General features: G+C 39.5%; 1 protein-coding gene across 2 annotated transcripts in view; it reads right to left on the bottom strand.

The window, feature by feature from the left end:
- lpgat1 (lysophosphatidylglycerol acyltransferase 1) overlaps window positions 1-17,895 on the bottom strand; it is a 51,847-nt gene that overhangs the window by 14,065 nt on the left and 19,887 nt on the right. For both annotated transcript variants that reach the window (XM_015045426.1, XM_015045427.1), the window contains 4 exons: window positions 14,382-14,500; window positions 13,178-13,273; window positions 8,937-9,216; window positions 667-793 (listed from right to left, as the gene is read on the bottom strand). In XM_015045426.1, coding sequence (XP_014900912.1) covers window positions 667-793; window positions 8,937-9,216; window positions 13,178-13,273; window positions 14,382-14,500 — 622 coding nt within the window. The remainder of the gene's footprint in view (window positions 1-666; window positions 794-8,936; window positions 9,217-13,177; window positions 13,274-14,381; window positions 14,501-17,895) is intronic.

The raw sequence follows: 17,895 nt of genomic DNA, 5'->3' as shown, positions 1-17,895 counted from the left end.
ATGAGTCCTTTGGTTTGTTGCCCGAGTGGACAGAGAACCCTCTAGAGAAATTCGAGCCTGGCTTCATAAATCACCTTTTCTCCTTTGGTCCCATCGCCGCCCAGACAGAGAAGCACAAACACACACACACACACACACACCCACATATCAGGGAAGGTCATGACAACTTCAACCTGATGATCTTTGATCTTTTCTGATCCAGCCGGCAAAGAAAACACACAAAGGTCAACTTTCCCCTCAAACCGTGACCAAAAAAAAAAAAAAAAAAATGTAATAAGGGCCAACCATCACTGAGGTCTCAGGTGGATAACAGAGGAGAATCTGTGGGGCAAGGAGAACGGGACAGCACGGAGGAAAAACTGCATCACTTCGCACAAGAGCAAAGATATTTTTAGCCGCTGGATACAAGGTGGTGACTGTATGCGAGGATGTTGCATATTTTACATTCTGTCATGAGACAACGTGTTTTTTTAGCAAGATAAACTGCACCATAAGCAAATGAAAACCTCCTTACTTCATTGTATATGTTATGACAGATTTTTGCATATTTGCAGCAGTTTATTTGCATATCCAAGCATAGTTATGGTCTTTTCTCACAGAGTGACAAAGTGATGAATTGTTGGACAAGAACCAATGAGAAAAGTGAGAATGTAATCAGGATCTTACCTGTAATGTACATGTGTGACTGTAGGAGGCCTGTAGCCAAAGATCCACGTCTGGATGTCCATCGGTCTCGCTTTGGGGTACGCTATGGTCACATCTATTACCCACTGCAGGCCTTTACTTTTATTAACTGTCATGAAAGAAGGGAAAAATATGGGATTTGTGAAGATAAATAGCAAAAGCTTATTCAAAATTCACATACTGTTCAAACAGTGAACTGAATTTTAGTTCCAGATTTACGCTTCTCAGTCTGTTTTTATATGGTCACGTTTAAAATCTAAACACAAAATTTCACTATAAATTTTGGAGAGACAATTCAGTGGTCATCAGGATTTATATATGGAGCCTGTACAAATCCCTGACTGACAAGACAAGGGAAAAAGGGACGTACACACAACGTAACAATTAGGGCTGTAGTGATACAATAATCTCACGATACGATATATATATATTGCAATATTCAGCAAACGATACAATTCAATACAGTTTGTGATTTTCTGAAAGATTTTAGAGGGACAGAGTGATTTTGATGACATTTTGTGACTGTTATAGAGTTGGATTGAATTAATTTAACTGAAAACTGATTAAAAGCACCAACTACACAATACCTGGCTCTGGTTGGACATGGACACAGACTTAAAGTCGACAGCTGGAGAAAATTAATCAAAGAAGTGGTGAGAAAACATGTTCCTTTTAATTGAAACAGTACAAACTGTAGCTTAAATGCATTTGTAAAGTAAATAAAGTGCACCAAGTACCCTGCTCTGAATAGTTTGATACCTTTTTAACCTCGACACTTAACATCTGAAGGAATCACTCTAAGCCTGATGACCTAATTGCTCTCCTGGTAAAGCAAGCAGTGAGTGAGCAAGGTGACAGTTGGATGTTACGATATTTGCGGATGAATATCAATTTTTTTTCTAGGAAAGAAAATATCAATATATATTGCAAAATCAATATTATTACACAGCCCTAGTAACAATGGAGGAAGAAGAATTGGTTGACCTGAGGAAGAACTGGCACAAGTATGGGTGGACGGGCCAATTGGTAGAGGTACATTAGGTCTAAAGATGGATGGAGATGATTGTACATCTAGGGACAAACTGGTAAATATTGGATTTACCAATATCTGTCCAAAGAGCCACTAATTCATCTACTACTTCATCTACTAATGGATGAACAAAGAAATACTTGCTTAAAATGGAAAGCTAACTGATGAACTAGAAGCATAGTTGGATTGACAAATGACAGAAAGATGAACAAATGAATAAAAACAAGTAGGATAGCAAATAAAATCCGGAAAATACAAATACAGCTGACACCAGACATTTATACATACACCAGGGAAATTTCCCTACAACTTTTCTTACCGTCTAAATTTAAATCAGACCAAACTTATCTTATTTTAGGTTAGTTGAATTACCTAAATTCTTCATCTTCAAAGTCAGAGGTTTACATACAGAAAGATTACTCTCTCCACAAACAATGAGGGTGATGTCACTTTAACTGACTCATTTGACTTCATTCACCTGTACATGTATCTTAAGGCCACACTTGGCACAGACTGCTTTCTTGTTTGACAAAATAAAGTCATAAGAAATCAGTCACGTTAACTGGAAGAGAAACGCTCCTTGGGAACAATTTCCATGTGCTTGGAGATGCCGCATTCAACTGTTCAAACAAGTTAAAACAAGTTTAGACATGCACAACCATCATACCACTCAGGAAGGATGTGGCTTCTGTGTCCCAGAAATGAAAGTGTTTTGGTCCAAAATGTGCAAACCAACTCCAGAAAAAAAGCCAAAGAAGATGACAGGACAAAGTCATGATCGACAGTCAAACTGTCCTTCAAGGACCTTCATTTTTGGAGACATGTCCTATTGTCCGATGGCCATAATGACCATAGTTACATTTGAAGGAAAAAGTGAGACGGTTGCCAGGAACACCATCCCAACTGTTAAGTTTGACGGAGTCAGCATCATGTTGTGGGGTTGTTTTCTGCAGGAGGAACTGATGCATTTCATAAAATAGATGTCATCATGAGGGAAGAACATCATGTAAAACTAATGAAGCCCCATCTAAAGACCAGGCAGGAAGCTAAAGCTTTGGTGAAAATGAATCTTACAAATGGACAGTAGCCCTAAGCATCCAGCTAAAGTGGATATAAAGTAGGTTAAAATGAACAAATGTTAATGTTTTTGTGTGGCTGTCGCAAATCTCTGATCTCAATCCTATGGAGAAGTTGTAGGAAAATCTGTGAAGGATATGAGGGAGTGAAGTGACCTGCAAACCCGGCTGAGTTACACCAGTTCTGGACAAAAACTCCAGCAAACTATTGTGAAACACTCGTGGAAAATATCCAAAACATTTGAGCCAAGTCATACAGTTCAAAGGCAACGCTACCAAATGCCGAGAATACATCTGGCTTTGAGGACATGAATAAATAAATCTGACATATTTCATTCACTATTTAGACATTAAGCAAATAGAAATAAATTTAGTAGTTCAAACTGACCTAAAACGAGAGAAGCTTAATCTGATTTAACTTCAGACAGTGAGAAAGATCGTAAACTTCTGTAATTTTACACACACATTTTTCCTTATTTCACAGTCATTCAGACCTGAATAATACTTTAAATGAAATTTCAGACGTGTCGTTAAACTGTGTCATTAAAATAAAAATAAAAAATGCAATGAGGCTGAAAGGTTAGTGACGGCTGGTGGGGGTAGGGAGAGCGTGTTGTGTTTAAATGTGGGAATTGCTGCAGGGATACTTGGCTGGGTCAGTTCTGTAGCAACACATTTAGGTAAATTAGTTGTTGTACAACAAGATCGGCTCATCTCAGCTTTATTATACATCTCGCTTATAGCAAAACTACTCAGTTAATTTGTTATGAAATATCTTGAAATCCTGATTGAACACAAAGTTCAGAAGAGCAGCAAGATGAGTCACTTCTGGAGAATAATGATGGGGAAATCTTCAACCAAGACGAAGACCTCATTCCAGTCTCAACATGTTAAAGAATAGCCTATTTTATGGACACATAGAGGGACTTTGACACAATCTTAAAGAAAAAGAAGCTAAATAACTTTCTGAAGTTTCTGTTCATGTCGGTGATAAATGTGGAATATGTTAGCAGTGCTCAGTAACTTTCCTTCCATAATGCAATAGATTATGTCACATTAGGTGGTTTGCCCTGCCTCACTGTTCTTTAGAGTATGTATTAGTGAGTCTGAGTGGAGGTAATTAAGTGCGCTGGTGTTTTGTTGCATAAAACCGGAGCTTGTTGGGACACCTTTGGTACCGACAGAGGCAGATTTTGTGGGCGGGACATTTTTGTTCGGGTTAAGAGACATAATCGCTGCATCTGTAATCAGGTTGGTCAGAGGGAAAGAGAGAAATCTGTAGAAGGTTATTTTTTTGTGTCAAAAAATGTTCAAGCTGAAAATATTTTTAACAATAAAACACTTTGGAAAAGTGGGTTTTGTCCACTATGTTCTTTTTTTTTTTTTTTTCATCATATTCCATCTGACACCAGGTGTTTTTTGGTTCAAATGATTTTACAAAGGAGCTTACTTTTGCAATTTTTGTTTATTCAGATAAATTTCCAGCAGCAAAAGAGCGCATGTTAGGAGAGAATGTTACCGTGCAACAATATCTGACATGATGAGGTTTTATTTTGTCAAACTGATTCGCACAAAATCAGGGACTGGAGCAAAGTCAATACTTCCTAAGAGACAAATTTTCATCAACTTGCAATAAACAACTGAATTTGACTGTAATGCATTATATTTGGGATTGAACTCGTCGTTTGAAATTGGATCCAAATCTGGCCGTATGATGGGTTTATACTGAAATCAACTATCGACTGAAACCAAATCAAGACAGAATTGGATTTACTCTTACCTCTAATTTGGCCACTTTATAAGACATAAATTACAATTTACAATGTACAAATTCCGTATGAATTTAAGGCAGAAATTTTGACTGCAATAAGGTTTCATATATGGAACCTGTAGAAATGGACAGATGGACATGAGTTAGACAGCTATACCGCTTTGTAACAAAGGTGACAAAAAGGCTATTCGCACCCTGCAGGCAAAAGTGTCCCAAATTCAACTTTTTTTTTTTTTGCTGAAATGTGACCTATATCAGATTTATGATGGACTGAACAGCACAAATCAGATTTATTTATTTTTTTTCAGATCACTCATGATGCATTACGTCTGACTTTTATATCCATGTGTGCAACAAACTCAAAATTTTCCTTGGTAATAAAAGTCTTGCTCCAAACAATAAACACATAAACCCTCATACACACAGGATGGGCATGCAGAAGGTTTCAGGGCTCTAGATCGTTCAGTCTTGAGATCGTTTTAAATATTATGAAGTGACTGATCACGTAAAAGAAGACAAAAATGTATATATACTTTGTTTAAAGGTCCAACACCTAAACGAATCCCAACCTCCAAACTGCCTGTAGGCTTGAACTAAACGCTATTTTCCTCTCAAGCTGACAAGTCTGCATTTGCTTGTCAAATGCAAAAACAGCCAACAGCAGCAGCAGCAGCCTTCGTCAGCACAGACGCGTCTGAAACGAGCCTGATGTGAAGCGGCCGCGCTTATTTGACTGCCCTGGTTGGAGTCAAAGAGCCGGCTGCCGTTAATGTGTAGCAAGCACTTCCCAATCAAAGCACACTGGCTTCTTTGTGCAAGGGAAATGTGTGACAAAAGAGGAGCTCAATTTCACAACCGACTGGATGTGTTACATCAGACTCCGTAAGAAGATGTAGAAGGAGAAATATTGCCAAAAAGTAACAATTTCAACACTTTGAGCAGAGTACAACCTGAGCAGGAGAGGTTGAAAACCACGACAACAAAGAGCCGCATGTTCATGCCACGCCAAACGGACCAGGAAAGACACCTTATTGTTTATAACCGTCCAACCGTCTAGGTCATTGTTCTGAATACTATAAACAGAGCTGGAGCTTTCTGTAGTCAAAACACATTTACTGACCGCTCAACATCTTTGATTTTATTCGTTTAAAATCTAAAGGGTCCCCCATACAAAACATTTAACCTGCAAATCCGTTTTACTTGAGCAGAGTTGGGTAGTAACTACATTTACTTGAGTAACTCTTTGTAAAGAATGTACTTCTAGGAACGTTTTTTACTGTGCAGTACTTTTACTTGAGTGATTTTATTCTGTGAGTAACTTCGCTGAATGAAAAACAAAAATTCACCAGACACAATCGCACACCTGCAGCTTTTGTTAAAGTTTCATAAGTTTTACACTGAAAGAGATTGATTTGGAAAAATATTTATTCAGACTGATTTTGTTTTTGTTTTTTTTAAACTAATGTATTGATATAATTTATTTTCAGTCATTTTTAATTTTTTAAAATACCAAAATCTCCACATCATTTTACATTTTGGTCCACCTGATGATGTCATTTTCACATATAAAATAATTGCTGATTTGATCCATTACTCAGTCCGTGAGTAGTCTTTTTGCCAAATGCTTTTTAACTCTTACTTTCTTTTGCTCAAGTAAAAATATGTCACTCTACCCACTGCTGAAGTTGAGATGTTTTGCAAAAGACAAAAAGTGGAGAATGTGGAAAGTTCATGGGTATGAATGCTTCGTAAAGTCTGTGTAACTTCATTCTGACATGAGGGAAGATGATAGCGTTGTGACAGTTTGTTTACATGCTTGTGAACGCAGCCCTCTTGTTAATTAGTGTCCATGGATTCAGCCTAACCAAGTTTCACAGTTTGACTGCTGCCTCTAATTAGGACCTCGAAGGCTTACTTTCCCTTTAACCTTCGTTTTCAGATGCGTTCTCTGGAGCGAAGCCCGACCTTCGACAAACGCACACCTATGTTTATTTAACTTGCGATCCCGCAGAGAGGAGGCAGGGGAGTAACAAGCACTCTGATTGGCTGTGCAGATAAGAGACTTGAACGGCATTGCGGGTATTGAAACACCAGCAGATCTCCTTCCAAAAGCAGAAGAACGGAGCCCTGAGCCAAGGTTTCCTGGTGGCTTCCAAGAAATGACAAACAACACTGTGAAAGCAACGGCCACGCTCTTTGAAATGACATCGAACTGGGCCTGCCCTCCTGTAAATAGAGGAAGGAACCCCGGTGACAGATATGTGGCTCTATCAGGCCATTCGGCCGACCAATTACAACACTTTAAGCTCAACTTAACTGGACACAGAGTTTATGCCAGACTCTCACGGAGCTCCACTCCCACACTTGAAAGGTTCCCATCTTCAACCTTTGCTCATCTGCGACTGCAAACATAGTTTTATAATCACACGTCGACCTTATTGGCAGGGCCTCTCTGCAGAACGTGACCCCTGTGCATTATATCCGTACTGAGCAGAGCATTTAGCTTGGATGACATTGCGTGGCTGAAGCGGAGCGGCACGCACATTTACATCAAATCCTATTTTCTCCAAGTGGCCCCATTTGTCTCTGAGTGAGTCAGCAAGCTCAGGGCACCTCTGCAGAGCATCAGGGAGGGTCAGAGTGAGGCAGAGCAGCGACTGTGATCAGACGCACTCTCACACGTTGAGGACAGAGCAGCGAGGGGCACAGCGCGCTTCTGGGAATGAGTGTTTTCTTGCCCTCGGTTCTAACATGTATAGTGAGCTAAATCCAAGCGGAAGGACAAGCCCCCATGCAGCCGCTTCTTCTTCTTCTTCTTCTGAGCTGCTGTACCAGAGACGGACACATGAAGGAAGAACTGGGAAGCAAAATACTGAAAGCAGCATGATGTGTAATAGGGTTCGACTATTTATTCACAGTATATTGACCAATTAGTTGAGTAAATTGGAATTACAAAAATAAATTTACTTAAAAAAAACACGCCCATTTAAATCAACAACCTGATGTTACTACTGGTGAAAAAAATTAAAGAGACGACATGAAGTGGTAGGAGGCTGATGCCGCGGTGTGTTTTTTTAATGAATTATTGTATAAACAGACTTATTCAAATGTGATTTTAGGTGAGTTTCTTATTTAATGGAAACACCGCAATTGCAAAATTGTGTATCTTCAACATAAACGGAACATTGAGAACGTTTTACGCAGATTTGTAGTGGAAACGCAGCTATTGATGAGTCTACAGTTAATTTAAACATGTACGTACACAGACTTCAACAAAATCTCAATAAGCTCTCGGAACGCGTGTGATTTATTTAAAAGTTTTAAAAGTTCTTTAAACTTCGCCACAATTGTCTCCCTCTTGATAATCCTGTTTGTCCACAAATGTTCTCCAGCAAACCTCCAAAGCCTTTAATGACCTACTGCTTTCATTTAGACATGAATTACACACAAGTGGACTCCTTTCACTACTTCTCTCCAAAGTATGAGTCTCATGACAAATAATAGCTACTTTGTGTTGGTCTTTAACATAAAATCTATTTGTATTGGAAAAATGCAAGCTTTTTGATTGTCAAAAAAATAATAAAAAATATTTCTGTGAGGTTTCTGTTTTAGTGCGAATGGCAAGAAACCCCTTCTTTTTCTTGGAAGGACAGTCTGTCCTGCAGAGGGACAAACAGACGGCATGTAGGACAGGGAGCTGCGTTAGCAAAACCAAAGAAATCTAAGCCACGTTCTCAATGAGGTTTCTCCAATTCACTACTAGCAACAACTCAAAACAGTATCTTTAAAACTTTTACTAAACAGAACAACTTCAAAAAGGCAGAAACAGAACCTGTTGATCCAAACTGTACCAAGGAAAGTCAGACGACTATCATTAAACCATTTCTTGTTAATTGCTATGTTATCTTCCTGCTCTCTGGTTGTATTTAGGGCTGGTCTCTTGGCACAAAAAAAAAGGAAAAAAAAGTCACTCTCTTGCAAATCACCGCTGGGGTTTTTCAGGAACATTGATGCAATTTCTAGCAGCTGAGTCCATGCCACCTCTCTCCTCTCCTGGCAATCTTTGCAACTAGTCACCTCTCATTTAAAAGCAGAGCTCCCAGAAAACAGCGAAACAATGAAGGAGGGGGGTTTAATGCTGCATGCGTCTTCCTGCGGCCCTGCAGCAGACATTAAACAACATTTGATTGAAAACGACAGAGCCCTATATGCAGGGAGAAGTTCAGGATAAAAAAAATATCCCCACCCCCCCCCTCAAAAAAATCTCCAGGAACAGAACTGAACCGCTACATTTATTTCAACTGCTTGGAAAAACATATTCAAAGAGGAAATTAACTGTTGGGGGGGAAAAAAAATATTTGTATATTCCCATTACCTGTTTGGTTGCGGGTCCCGGAGTCGCTGCCCACGCTTCCGTTCTCCTGCTGAGCCGACAGGGTTTTCAGGATAACGTGGGTGGCCCCCAGGCGAGGCAGCGTGACATGGGTCAGGTGAGGGAGAGAGTTTTTCTTTGCAAACAACTGGCTGGTTTCTCGCCTCTTCCTGAGGAAGCCGCCCTCAGGGAAGAGCACTATCCACTTCCTGTCGCGGTTGTGGTAGTATTTTTCTAGATGCTCCTTCAAGTAGACCAGCTGCTTGTCTCTGTGAGCTTTACCCTGATGGAAAAACAAAAATTAAAAAAATGTGTAGAGCGTTAACAACGAGAGTTTAATCACACGGCAGCATGTTCCGTTAAAGCTCTACAGCTTTAGCGCTAAAAAAAGTTATTGGAGAAAAAAAAAAAAAAGAGAATGAGGGAGAGGAAACGGAAACTGCTGCATACGCATATTTCAAAATAAAAGCAGAAAGAAGTCGATAAACAAAAGTTGAACACAGATGTTGAAAGTTTATAAAACAGGCAAGTAAATTAACACTTTGGAATTTATTGGGAAAAGTTAATTTAGGGAAAGCCAAGTGTGCTAAACCTTTTCCAAGTTAGCAAAAGTGCTAAACAAAAAAAAAAGAGCTCTGCTGTTGGCAGATTTGCAAAAAATGATCTCACCACTGACTATATCGAATCTCAAGTGTCACTGCAGTGTCTATGTGTGCAATATCACAATCACAAAGCCTTGTTCGGACGCCACTTTCGGTTGTATATTGTATTTCAGGAGCCATGCAAACTAAATCTGCTTGTCAATTATGTATTTGGGTTTTTGGATGGACTTTCTCTGCCCTCGATGGCCAAAGCAGATGTTCACTTTATGAGGCCAATGAAAAGAAGGAAAAGAGCCTTGAAAATGAACCAATGTCATCATAGCGATATCCAACAAGAGTTTTATGTGCAGAAGGCACAGATTTAATCGAGAGAGCTAAAGGTTGGGCGGACAAACAGAGGGATGATTTGGAGGGATGGATGGAGACAGACTGTAATAACCCTGTGAGGGCAGTTTGGGTCAAAATCTTATAATTTAAGTAGATTGTATTCCTGTCAAAGCGGAATCAGCAAAAAGAAACACAAACATTACTTAGCTGTCATGCCACGTCCGAAATGGATGCAAATCATGACGACCATGACAACGATAAGTGCATTAGCAAGGATGGGACGAGGAGCAGCAGCATTGATTTTTAGTTAGCCACGGTCAAACAACAATTTAAACGTATTAGCTCAGCCGTGCAGCTCTGCGTGTTTTAAGTGTGCACATTTGTTTGCCAGTGCAGCTGTAATGTAATACAACACAACTACTGCACTACCAGAGTTAGGGTGTGAAATGACAATTCATTTATCCGAAAGGAAAACCTGTGAACATGCAGCAGACAAGTATGTGGAAGTTTAACACTTCGTTAAAGATACGTTGCAGTTTGCTCTGCAGACAAAACCCGTTTCCTCTTCAGCAAATGCAAAGGTTGTGATGGGACTAATTTATCAGCCGGTCTGCTCTGATTTTAGGCTAGCTGTCTCTGAAGTGTACAAACAGTTCAGCGTTTTTTGGCTGAGCTGCTACATGCTTTAATCAGTTTACTTAATCAACATTTAGCTGAGCTAAAACCAACACAGGACAGTCCCAGAAGATTTTCCACTGAGCACGGTTATAGAGTGGGGAAAAAATAAACTAAAACAAAAGGAGCTGGTTCCATTTGACCTATTTGAAGAAAGGAGTTAAAATGAATTTTAATTTAAAAAAATCTCATTTTTTTAAGTGATACAAACTGTTTACTATAACCCAGTTTATTGGTTTGCTACACTTTTCACTCACTTACATAAATTTGGGTATTCAGAAATTCTGCCAGGTGGCAAAAACAAACAAAAAGGAGCAGCATCCACTACTTTTATTGCTATAACTCAGTTTTGATTTTGCAGTAAGGAACCTGTGTGAAACCAGCAAATATTGTTATACTTGGAGATGCGGCCATTTCTGTTCCGACATAGTGGTTCCCATTTAGATTTTTATACTTTTTTGTTTTTCTCAACACAATGACTGTAGCAAAGTGAGCTGCCGTTTCTTTGATACACATCGCAGCTTTGATTTGAAGTGTGTCCATAAAGGTCTACCTTCAATTTTATTAAACTCAAAGTACAGTCATATGGAAAAGTAGCTGCTTCCTTGTAGATCAACTCTGTTTTTGCGTTTTTGGCCCACTTAATTTTTTTTTTGGATCAGGAAATTTGTATAAATACAAAAAGGAGAAGAAAAAAAAAAAAGCTACCTCCTCAACCAACATGACCCTGAGTAAAAAATTAACTTCAACCTAAATCTAGTAACTAGTTGGGCAAAACATGTATATATTAGAAAACTTTCCAGATGCACTGTACATTCACAAATAACTTGAATGCTGCAAAACTAAGCATTCGAACATTTTCTTGTCAGCGGGATTTATCGATCTTCTTTATATGTAAATAAAAATAAGTGATGGAGCTTCGCTGTGCTCTGGTCATGTGCCGCTGTGCTGTGTGTAACAATGTTTGAGACGTTCGTGCCAGTCATGAGTGGACAGCAGATGCTCTGGGTGACCGGGGCAGCTGCTTGCTGAGTGGATGTGTGAAGCATTCTGGGGAAAGATGTCAGGAATTTACACACGAGAATGCCAAAGGGGGCGATGACAGAAAGGAGGAGGAGGAGGAGGAGAAGGAGAAGGGCAGAAATCTCTGCGATCGCTCAGACTTTCCTCTACAGCCCGTCTGGCTTCACCCTCGGCACAGTGCCTGATGTGAAATCCCACAGCAAAGCGCTGCCATGACCTAAAAAGAAAAAAAATAATTCCCTCCTCTTATGCTGTTCCGCCATGCTCAAACTGTGAGAGATGACGAGTTTTTATTTGGGTGTTTTTTCATTTTTTTTTTTTTTTTAGCAAGGTGAATACATTCTGATTCAGATTTAATGAAATTGAAGCATTTTGTAGATTGAATACTGCGAGGGCGAATGGGGTCTGGAAGCACAGAAAATTTTTAAATAATTGCAAACATGTCCACATGGTGCTGGCACCAATATGGTCTGCTTACACAAAGCAAATCTGTCAACTGTAGTAAATATTTTTACCATGGGGTGAATAACAGGGTCAGATGTCATGTTTTGACCTCTCTAACTAAGGCTTGAACTCTGCTGAAAAGGGTAAAATAAGTTGGTTGATATAACACATGGATGTATTTCATATTAATTGTATTTCTACATTCTCTTAGACGTTGCACTTTGTGAAATAAACCAAACACTTTCTCCCCCTCACCTGCCGGTGGCGCTGTGCCGAGCACCACTGAGGTAACGACAAGAAAACCTCTGAAGAAGACAACTTCCTGCTTTACGAAATGTAAACAGAAATGAAGTGGCATCAAATTTTAGCAGTTGTAGGATTTCTCTCGTCTTTGACAAAAGATCACGAGTGATTTCTAATACGCGTTTGTTTTGGTTATATTTACCCAGAATGCCTTGCGCTATATTCCACTTTTTGCTTTTGGAGTAAAAGAACTGGACTTTCTAGACAAATGAACAAGAGTTTGATTAAAGCGGAGTACTAAACAGGATTGGTGTGAAAGCACCCTTATTCGCCGTTTAGCATCAAGCAAAAATCTGCTACCAAAAAAATTTTCAAATAGATAAAATTTTAAAAAATGTATCTTAAAACACACCAAAGCTCGGTATAGTTGGTTTGCCTTGAAGACAAAGACATTCCATGAATTCCCTGACTAGCAGGAGCCGTGGCGCTTCCATATGTATGTTCAGCTGTCTAGACGGACCCAGATGGACCAAGCGGGGCCCCCCATCACCCTCACACATTACTGTCGACTGCAATTCTCTCTCAGGACACCAGAGCTGCAGGAATACACCCATCTCCTGACCAGCAGTGATAACCGGATGGGTTTCTAATCCACAACTGAGACAGGCAGTAACAACTAGCCTGTAGCAGTCGGGGTTACAAGTGGTGTGTTGTGGCCCAGAAGTTAGTGCTTTTAATCCTTCGACCATCAGAAAAACAAGGTGTTGACAAGTTACGGGGACAAAAATAGGATTTTATTCTCCAGCGACAAGCACTGCTGCTGCCTTTAGGGGGCGAGACACCAACCAGAAAAATAGGCTGGTCAGCTCAAGGACGGAGGAGAGGCAGTGAGTTAATGTCGAAGAATATTTAACACTTTGGCTCTCCTACCTGTCTGATGAAGAAGTCCCCGTGAATCAGGGACACTAGACCAAAATTGGTGTATTTGAACACATGGTCCATCAACCACATCATTTTCCGCACCACCTGAAAAAAAAAAAAAGAGAAAAAAATACAATAAATATCTGTTACAACTACATTTTTTTCTTTCGCTCAGAAGTGGAGCAAACCGACATCGTCCCCTCCACCCTCATGACCTGCACAAATGCAGCTCCGGCTTACTGGCCTTCCCTCGCTAAGAGGATAAACTGGGCCAGCCATGCAGCGGTGGAGATGGATCATGATCATGTCTGTGCAGTGTGACTCGGCACTTCCAGTGCCAAAACAACAACCAAACAACAACAGTACAGAAGTAACCAATGGAAACACAGCATCGTTAAACTTAAATACAGATGATCAACAAGTTACAGTATCAGTTTATTTAGGGCAGCAGCTTACTGATTATTTTAGTAATTGATTATTCTACTAATCAGATTTAAAAAAATAGGCACATTACACAGATTTTTCATTTAACTACTTAACCCTTTATATGCCATATTAGAAATACTTTAAAAAGATGCAAATTTAAAAAAAAAATCAATTTCTTTTTAAATAAGAAAGCAATCATTTTATTGCCTTAAAAAGCTCAAAGTAAAAGGGAAAAATAGAGTAATTAAAATAACGATTAAACTATGATTCAAAGAAGAGTCTTCTTCAGGTTCGGTAGATTTGACTGAATAAACTGCAGAAAGAAACTGCTGAAACACCAGCTTACATCTGACAGATGGCGGCCTCTACGAGAACTGTACTCAACTATTGTACATCATAATAAACTTCCAAAACAGAGGCATACAGCTGTAAGGAACAAATCATCTTCAAGAGCAGGAATATTATGACAGAAATTAGCTCTTTGTATTACCCAGAAAGTCCTCCGTTTACTTTATGTAAGCCTTTAAAAAAACAGTAAAAATCATTCATCCAAGAAACATTTGTACTTGGAAATTTACCCTCATTTCACTTCCAAAAACAACACCCGTTGAGTTTAAAGCTGGTGTGGCTCAGAGTCTGATGCAAAATGAGTCCGAGGCAACAGGAACGACGGCTAAAGGAACTGCTGGGAGCAACATTCCAACATTCCAGCAGCTGCTCTGCTCTTTACGCATGTCGACATCACACCTCTGCAGCTTTGACACGGTTCTGTTCCTCAATGTCTTACCGTGCCCTTGTCTTGCAGGCACATCATGAGAGTGCAAACATCCCCAGTGGACTGATGATTGACAATGACCATGGCTTCTTCTTCAGAGATGTCCCGCACATCATCACCCCACTCTGTGACTGAAAGACAAAAGACAAAAGCACAAGTTTTATTCCAGTATCAATTAATAAGAAGCCTATGTTGCAGTTTGCATGTTTTCTCGCACCAGATTTTTCATCAGGTGTGACATTGTTTATATTTCTGTGCTAAAATGTCAGTCAATAACCTGCTAAAACATTATTCCCATCCTACTACGTAGATTCAAAGCAGGGCAGCGATGGTTGAGTTTGTGAAATTAACCAAAATGCTTGAACTAAAGATTCAAACCAACTTTATATCGTGAGGAACTGCACCTGTTGTTTTTTAAACACACAATTATGGATCGGTACAACCATCTGCTCCTTGTAAAATGATGATCCCACCTCCAAATTACGCAAACAGGCTGCTGTTCAAATTCAAATTGCATCTTATAGAGACGCCCTTGCATCGATTTTAGCAAAGAGGAGTAGGAAAATGCACAAGCAGTGTCACGGCAGGTTTATAAAGTAAAATATTAAATAGTTGCAGCATAACTCAAAAACCAACTTTGGGTTTAAAGAAACCTATATTTTACAGGTGCAAAATGCTCCGCGATCCAGCCATGTTCGATCACAGAGTTTCATGAGACCGGAGGGGCAGTCTCAGTGTTTGAAGGAGGACTTCAAACCGTCAAATTGTTTATCAAAGACTAGACGTTTAGTTCAAACATAGAAAAGTCAAACAATGGGTGTGTTTCCTTTCATCAATATCTCTGAAAGGTGCGTTTTCCTAAGTACATACACAGTAAAAACCACTTGTCAACATGCATAGGGCTTAAAACTCACAACACCTGCCCTCGTTCTGTCATTCTGACAACAATGCTAGCCTGCTACATGTTTGCTGATACAAATCCTCCCTGCACGAATGATAAGCACAGTACATTCCTACAAAACCAAGTTTTATTAATCTGGACCTTATCACCAAAAATGTTCTCAACAGAACAAGCAAGAGCTGGACGAACTCTGGTTTTCTAAAACCATACAGGCTTTTCCAGACATCGTTGAACCCCAAAATGTTATACTAAATTAACTTTTCCAGAAAATTATGTTTTATTTATTGGATTTTTAAAAAAAAAGTTTTTATGACACAAGTGGAAACTGTTTTAAAGCAGTTCATGTAAACCAGTTTTTTTTTTGTTTTTTTTTCGTCTTTGAGTCTTTAGAAAAGCTGCGTTTTAGTTTCTACGAGTGCATTTCAATTAATATTTACAAAAGCGCTATAAGTTTTACTTTTTTCCTACTGGACCTTGCTGTGTTCGCAGGCCTCACCCTGACTATTCTACATAATCTAATTCGACGACAAATGTGTTCAAACTAACTCCTCCAGAAGCATTATGGATGTGCGCGGCGACTTTATGCTCTTTGCTTTTCTGAATCATTAATGAAGATGCATGTTGACTCATGCTGAACGACAACACGTTGGTCTGTGGTTGGAAATGAGGAAGGAGAAGTGAGGTTTCAGGAAATGGTAACATACTCACTTTTTTTTATCTGTGACCACTGAGTGGAACAAGGGATGACTTTTAACATTCTAGTCTGTTGTTGGGAAAGCATACAAATAACTTCTTCAACATTCAGTGATTACGCTTTAAGTCTAAACCTGATCAGCAGCCATGTTTGAATGGGAAATCCCTGAATATCTATTGGAAAAGCTGCATGTTAGCTCAGAATGTTGCAGCAACATGACGTGAGGCTTATTTGCATGTGCATGAATAATGCTTCCCTCCTCTGTGAATCAACACAAGGCATCCATGTACACCAGAGAGCAGAACTGCAGCTTTGTTCACTGTCAAAGAAATAAAAATAGCAGGGAGCAAAAAATATAGCTGCAAACTGAAGCTCTCTAGGCCAAGAACAGCAAGATCGAGTAAGGCACGCAGCACACAGGTACATGGAGGCCTTACCTTCCCACAAAGCAATACTGATCAGGAGCCGACAAAAAGGTTATGCAGAAATGACTCATTTCGCTTTTATTTTGCAAATAACGTCATTCAAGTGCAAGAGACTGTAAGCGTGGATTAGGTGACATAAGAATAAGGACATAAGAAACACTGATCCAGACATGCAGCAACAAAACACACACAAAAAAAAACAACATCATCTACTAAAACAAAGAAATTCCCATAAGTGGACCTGGATGTCCCGCAGCCGCCCACACACTCAGATCCAGCTGGCCACTTTATGATATGTGTGCACATTTTATGATCACCAGTCTCTGTTTTCCTAAAGGTTCAAACAAAATGACAGAGAAACAGCACTGCCTGTTTGTGCAAGCTGCTCCCACACAGATTTATACTGATGGGTTTCCCACCATCGGCTGGGAAGTTCTGAGTAGAAAGAGGGAGAGTTGTTCTCTCTTATGCAACAAAATGTCTATTACTTTCATTTACAGCAGCCGTCCAGCAGACAACAGCAAACAGTAATGGCTTCGTAATGACATTAAGCACAGCGCCACCTGCTTCAGTGGAAAATGCAACTGCGTCACTGACTGATGCTGTTAAGATTATGAAGGTAATCGTTAGTAAATACAAAACAGAAACATGCATTAATGTAATTGAATTTTTGAAGATGCAACACAACCATAAAATTTAACATCGAGCAGTCTCGATCTTATTGAGCAGGCAGACTCTTTCACATCAACAGTAACTAGTAACTTTAGCACCTTGTGGTCTGCTTTCAGGGCTACCTTGGTTGAATGCATCGTGGATATCATGACAGTAATTTTGAACAACTAATATAATTACATTACTAAATCAGAATACCGCTAAGTCTTTATTATTTATTATAAATTTTTTATTCTCTTAAGAATGTAGAGCTAACTAAATGGTCTAAACAAGACCTTAAAGTGGTTCCAGTTTCTCTCGATGGCCAACTTGTTGAAACTGTGGCAAATTTGGGTTGTTCCTAGACAGTCAGCTCAACTTTGCTGAAAACACTGACTATATTTTGAAGACTGTTCTCAGAGACTCTACCTTTTAAGAAGACGTAGTGATCATGGGGTGACCAAACTAGACTCTAGTTGGGGCACTGAATCTTGGGGGAAAAAAATTATATTTTATTTATCACTACAAAAGGGTTCAGTGACTGCACATATGAAACTGGTGGGTTCGGTACCTCAAAAAAGGTTAAGAACCACTGTTTTAAGGTCTTTTTAAATGCACACACTGATTCTGTGTCTGTGTGAAGGCTTCAGACGTAAAACACAGTGTCAACTGCTGTGACAATTGTTCATCCAGTTTTCTATTAGGGTGCATTCACACCAGTCCTGTTAAGTCCGCTTCAATTGAACTCCAATTCATTTGCGTAGAAAGTCCGATTCGTTTGGGCAGGTGTGAATGCGCAATTGGTCAAGAAAGTAAACTCCGACCTTCCTGAAATCCTAGGTCTCGGTTTGGTTA

Source organism: Poecilia latipinna, unplaced genomic scaffold, assembly GCF_001443285.1.
Source record: "Poecilia latipinna isolate Pla-1442-1.1 unplaced genomic scaffold, P_latipinna-1.0 Scaffold725, whole genome shotgun sequence".
Lineage (NCBI taxonomy): Eukaryota > Metazoa > Chordata > Actinopteri > Cyprinodontiformes > Poeciliidae > Poecilia > Poecilia latipinna.
Note: the sequence above shows the minus strand (reverse complement) of the source record. Positions and strands in the feature narration are given on the sequence as shown.